Source organism: Tigriopus californicus, chromosome 2 (assembly GCF_007210705.1).
Source record: "Tigriopus californicus strain San Diego chromosome 2, Tcal_SD_v2.1, whole genome shotgun sequence".
Classification (NCBI taxonomy): domain Eukaryota; kingdom Metazoa; phylum Arthropoda; class Copepoda; order Harpacticoida; family Harpacticidae; genus Tigriopus; species Tigriopus californicus.
Window position 1 is genome coordinate 6,334,407 of NC_081441.1, and position 4,780 is coordinate 6,339,186.

General features: G+C 43.0%; 1 protein-coding gene across 1 annotated transcript; it reads right to left on the reverse strand.

The window, feature by feature from the left end:
• Positions 1-2,216: 2,216 nt before the first annotated feature.
• On the reverse strand, positions 2,217-3,026 carry LOC131892635 (uncharacterized). Its single transcript, XM_059242460.1, has one exon. It carries the CDS (start codon positions 3,024-3,026, stop codon positions 2,217-2,219), a length of 810 nt encoding a protein of 269 aa, XP_059098443.1.
• Between the last annotated feature and the right edge of the window lie 1,754 nt (positions 3,027-4,780).

Below are 4,780 nucleotides of genomic sequence, written 5' to 3' on the forward strand. Positions count from 1 at the left end.
CTCAGTCATTTGATATAGCTTGTCCAATAGTAAAAAGACGATGTAATAAAGGGAACACAAAACAAAATGCTTGGACGACATGGGGACTGATGACGTCACGAAAACAGAAAGATAAACTATTAAATAAATTCAGAAAACATCCTAATATGGAGTCAAAAAAACACCTATGATAGTTACGCTAAATTATATTACAAGCTAGTGCGGTTAGCCAAAGAGATACATTGAAAGAACTTTTTTAAACTGAATCAAAAAAATTTGACGACCCTCTGGAAGGGTGCAAATGAACTAATGGGAAACACAAGGTCACAGACGGTTTCTTTTAATCTCAAATCAAACAAAGAAGACCAAATCACATCTGATCCAAAAGAAGTTGGGACAATATTCAACAAGTATTTTGCAGGTTCAACTTTAAACCGAAAATTTTCCCCTTTCATAACGCAGAGCTCATGGGCGGATTAGGACCCAAAAAGTCTAGAAATTTTTATTTCAAATGGGTAAAATGTAAAGAAATAAAGGCGGTGATAAATGAGCTCAAGTCGAAAAACAGTTCAGGAATGGACGGTCTTAAACCGAATTATAAAACATATAGCTCCAACTTTAATAGTGCCGTTGGCGAGGTTAGTGAACATCTTTATTGTGTCCGGATACATACCAACAGAATGGAAAACTGCAAAAGTCTTTTGCCTAGTTTCTCCAAGATTTTAGAGAAGATTGTTCATAAACAACTGCATAACTTTTTAGAAGTAGAGGTTCTCCTTTACCCTGAACAGTTTGGTTTTAGAAAGCAACATAACACTATGCATGCAGTTCAAAAATTTCTACAAAATATTTCTGCTAATCTCTGCGACAAAATGGCACTTCCTATATTTCTGGACCTCAAAAGAGCTTTTGTTGCGTTGATCATGGTATATTGATAAAAAAACTGGAGTATTACGGATTCTGTGGTAGGTCCATAGTGTGGTTCAAAAGCTACCTTTCTGAGAGGTACCAGTATGTCGAGGTGAATAAAGTTAGGTCCTTGAAACTGAAAGTCAAATGTAGAGTTCCCCAAGGCAGCATCCTTGAACCTCTCTTATTTCTGATCTATATAAACGACATGCCTCAGCATAGCAATTTGAAATGCATTATGTTTGCTGATGATACGACGCTTCAATGTTTTGAAAGCCAACCTGATAAACTAGAGGAGAAAACAAATGTTCAACTGGAACGTATCTGCCAATGGTTAGAAATCAATAAATTAACTTTAAACATAGATAAATCTAAATTCATGGTTCTCAAGCACAAAAATTGTAATTTTAACTTCAAAATTAATATAAATGGATAAAGGCTAGAGGCGGTGGGTTCTACCACTTCCAATGAAAAATCCATACGATTTCTGGGAATGCAACTCGATAGCAAACTAAACTGGCACTGTCACTTTGAGAGTGTAGCAAACAAAATTCGAAAAATTATTTACAGTCTGAACAGAACTCGCAAGTCAGTGCCGAAAACTGTAAAGAAACAACTTTATAATGGACTTATCAGAGGTGTCTTGGAGTACAGTATAGAATTTTATGGCCAAAGTACGAAACTGAAGACCTTGTCCATACTCCAGAAAAGAGCTATACGCTGGATAAATAATGCAAGGGGGTTTTCTCACACTGAATCTTTGTTTCATGAGTCCAAGCTCCTAAAATTGCAAGATTTGCGCACGCTTAAAATCATTCAAGTGATGAGGCCAACAAGTGGAATAATTTCAACCCTCCAGACATCGATCTAACCAGAATTAAATTCACCCAAACAATTAGAGATTATCTCTTACAGAAGCACTCTATTGCTCCTTGCAAACTCAAGAATTGCTATGTGTTCCGACGATTCAGTGGTTTACTGTATAATAAATAACTTTCATTCGTTTTTCACCTTATATTTTTCCTCTTGTTCTCGTCACATCAACTACTTAATCTTCTCTCTTTACTTTTTCTTCCTCTTCCGTTTCCTTTTTCTCAGGGAGCCCCTCAGCTTCACATTTCGCCCGAACATCTCCTCCCCCCGGTGCACTCGCCACCGGTGGGTCACCACCGTCGATCGACTCCTTGGCTCTCTCCAGGAGGACGAGCTTAACTACAGGGCGAAGAAACTCGCCCTTGGGGGTGCGCACTTTGGCTTTCCTGACCAAGCCGTCCATTCTCGGGTACACCTCCAAGATGTAACCCCAACGCCACTCCCCTCGTGGCAGATTATATATTGTCCACAACCAAGACGACATCTCCCACACAAAGGTTCCTCTCTTGAGATCGCCACTTGGAACCAGCAAGTAGGGTCGGAAGGTATTCGGATTGCCACAATCTCCACACATCTTCCACAATGGATTGAACAAATCGATAACTACCCCTTGGGTTAACGGCTTTCTGGTTCACTGGAATAGGAGCTAGGTTCTTGCTCGCTCTTTGAATCAGAAAATGATTGGGAATCAATGCTTGGAGATCTTCTGGATCCCCGCCGACGTAGGTGAGAGGACGTGAATTTAGGAATCCCGTGACCTCTGATAACAAGGTCCTCAATTCGAATTCCCGCAATCTCTGTCTCTGTTGTGCTTGGGTCATTGCTTTGTACAAGGCTCTCTTTGAACTCTTCACCAGGGCCTCATGGATGCCACCAAAATGAGGCGCCGATGGCGGCTGGAATTGCCACATGATGTTTTCTTTCAACATTTCTTCCTGTAAGAGGGGGTCACGATCTCTGGCACTCAAAGCTTGTCTCAACTCGACCTCAGCCCCACGGAAGTTCGTCCCGTTATCTGAAGATAGATATCTGGGTTTTCCCCTCAAATTATAGAATGTTCTCAGGGCATTTAAGAAATCCGGAGTCGACTGAGATTGGGCCAGCTCCAAATGAACCGACCTTGTGACCATGCAGGCAAAGAGACAGCCATACCTCTTTTCCGTCTTGTTTCGGCTCACCCGGATTTCGAACGGTCCAAAATAATCCACAGAAGTGTAGTAGAAGGGCGGCGACGGAATCAACCTCTTCTTAGGCAAATCCGCCATCCTTTGCGTCAATGGCCGCGAGGACATCCTCTTACATGTGGGACACTCTCTTTTTACTTTCTTAACCAACTCTCGTCCCTTTGGAATCCAATATTGTTGACGCACTTGATTCAAGGTGTATTCAGTTCCGCAGTGTAGATTCTGACAATGCTTGCTTTGGACGATTAATCTAGATAATGCACTCTTCGGACTGATGATGGCGGGATGCTTGGCGTCATAAGGCAACCTTGCCAATCCAACCCGTCCTCCAACTCTCAAAATCCCGTCCTGATCGATAAACGGTGAAAACTGAGATAACGAAGAACTCTTAGTCATCTTGTTGTGGGCTAGGGTTCGCTTTTCTTCTTGATAAGCCCAATCCTGCGACTCAACTAAGATGTTACGTTCAGCTCGACTCATTTCTTCTCACGTAATCGGTCCACTCTGACGTGGCTGGTCTCTGCTACTTTCTTCTTTTCTTCGTAGAACTTCATTCTTCAAATTATTCACATAACGTTGAATCCAACACCGCACACGCTTAGCTCTCCACCAACTGGAAAATCGAGCCAAGTCAAACCAGATCGAGGTGCAAGAGACCTTTTGCGTGAGGTAAACGTTGAAGTCCCACTTTGGCCGAAGTTCTTCTTTGATCGAGCTGGGAGCTAGGTCTGGTGGCCAGCTCCTCTCCGGCTTCATGAGAAACTCTGGGCCTCGTATCCAACGTTCACTTATCTGTTGAATATCGAATATCACTTATCAATAGGTTCAGTGCGACCCTCTCCTGTATTTCCGTGGCATCCTATGATTTGAATTATAGTAAGTGTGCTCATGACCTAGTTTATGTATTTTACTTTTTCCCGATAATAAATTGAGTCTATGCTTGGAACCCTCTGGGTGTAGTAATTCCTCTCCGACCGTAGAACGTTTAGAAGTTCAACAGGTTATGGGTCCAGCCCTTGATTAATCATGTCGAGTGAAAGGTCAATTATTGTCCCACTCAATGGGTCGAATTTTCCAACCTGGAAAATTCAGTGCCGGATGGCTCTGATCAAAGATGGCCTTTGGACTATCGTCGAGGGGTCGGAGGAGTGTCCAGAAGAGGAAGCTGGCGAACTGTTTCGAAAGTTCGAGGCAAGGAAAAATCGGGCATTGGCAGTTATTGTGCTGTTAATTGATACCGGCTTGCTCTATTTGTTGGGAGAACCAAAGGATCCTTCATTGGTTTGGAATACCCTCCAGAACCAATTTCAGAAGAGATCGTGGGCGAATAAGCTAGAGCTCCGGAGATGCTTGTTTGCCTGCCGTTTGAAGGAGGATGGAAACCTTCAAAGCCATAGCAAATCCATATATGAAATATTTCACGAGCTCGCTATTGTGGATAGTCCTATGGAGGAAGAAGACAGGGTTGTTCATCTCCTGGCAAGTCTCCCTCGAAGATACGACACTTTGGTTACCGCTCTTGAAGCCCATGCCGAGGTCCCAGAGTGGGAGGTANTGAACCCCGTCAAATTCAACAAGAATGCCAGAACCACTCCTTGATCAAGATCCTAACAATAAAACCCGGCCAGGCGAGCATAACCATCCCAGACGGATGTTTCCTGGCTTCCCAAGAATTCTAGGTATTGCCAACTTGTATCTCCACCGTTCACCCGCTCCAAACTCTGGTACAAGTCCCTCATGAACCTGAAATAACGTTGGAGCACGTCGTTCAATCGCATCAGAAGCGAGCTAATCGTCCAGCAACACCTATCCAAGCAATTAGGAAATAACTCCAA

What these genes read in the sequence shown, in the direction of transcription:
- LOC131892635 (XM_059242460.1), bottom strand. Translation starts at nt 3,026, where the DNA reads ATGGCGGATTTGCCTAAGAAGAGGTTGATTCCGTCGCCGCCCTTCTAC.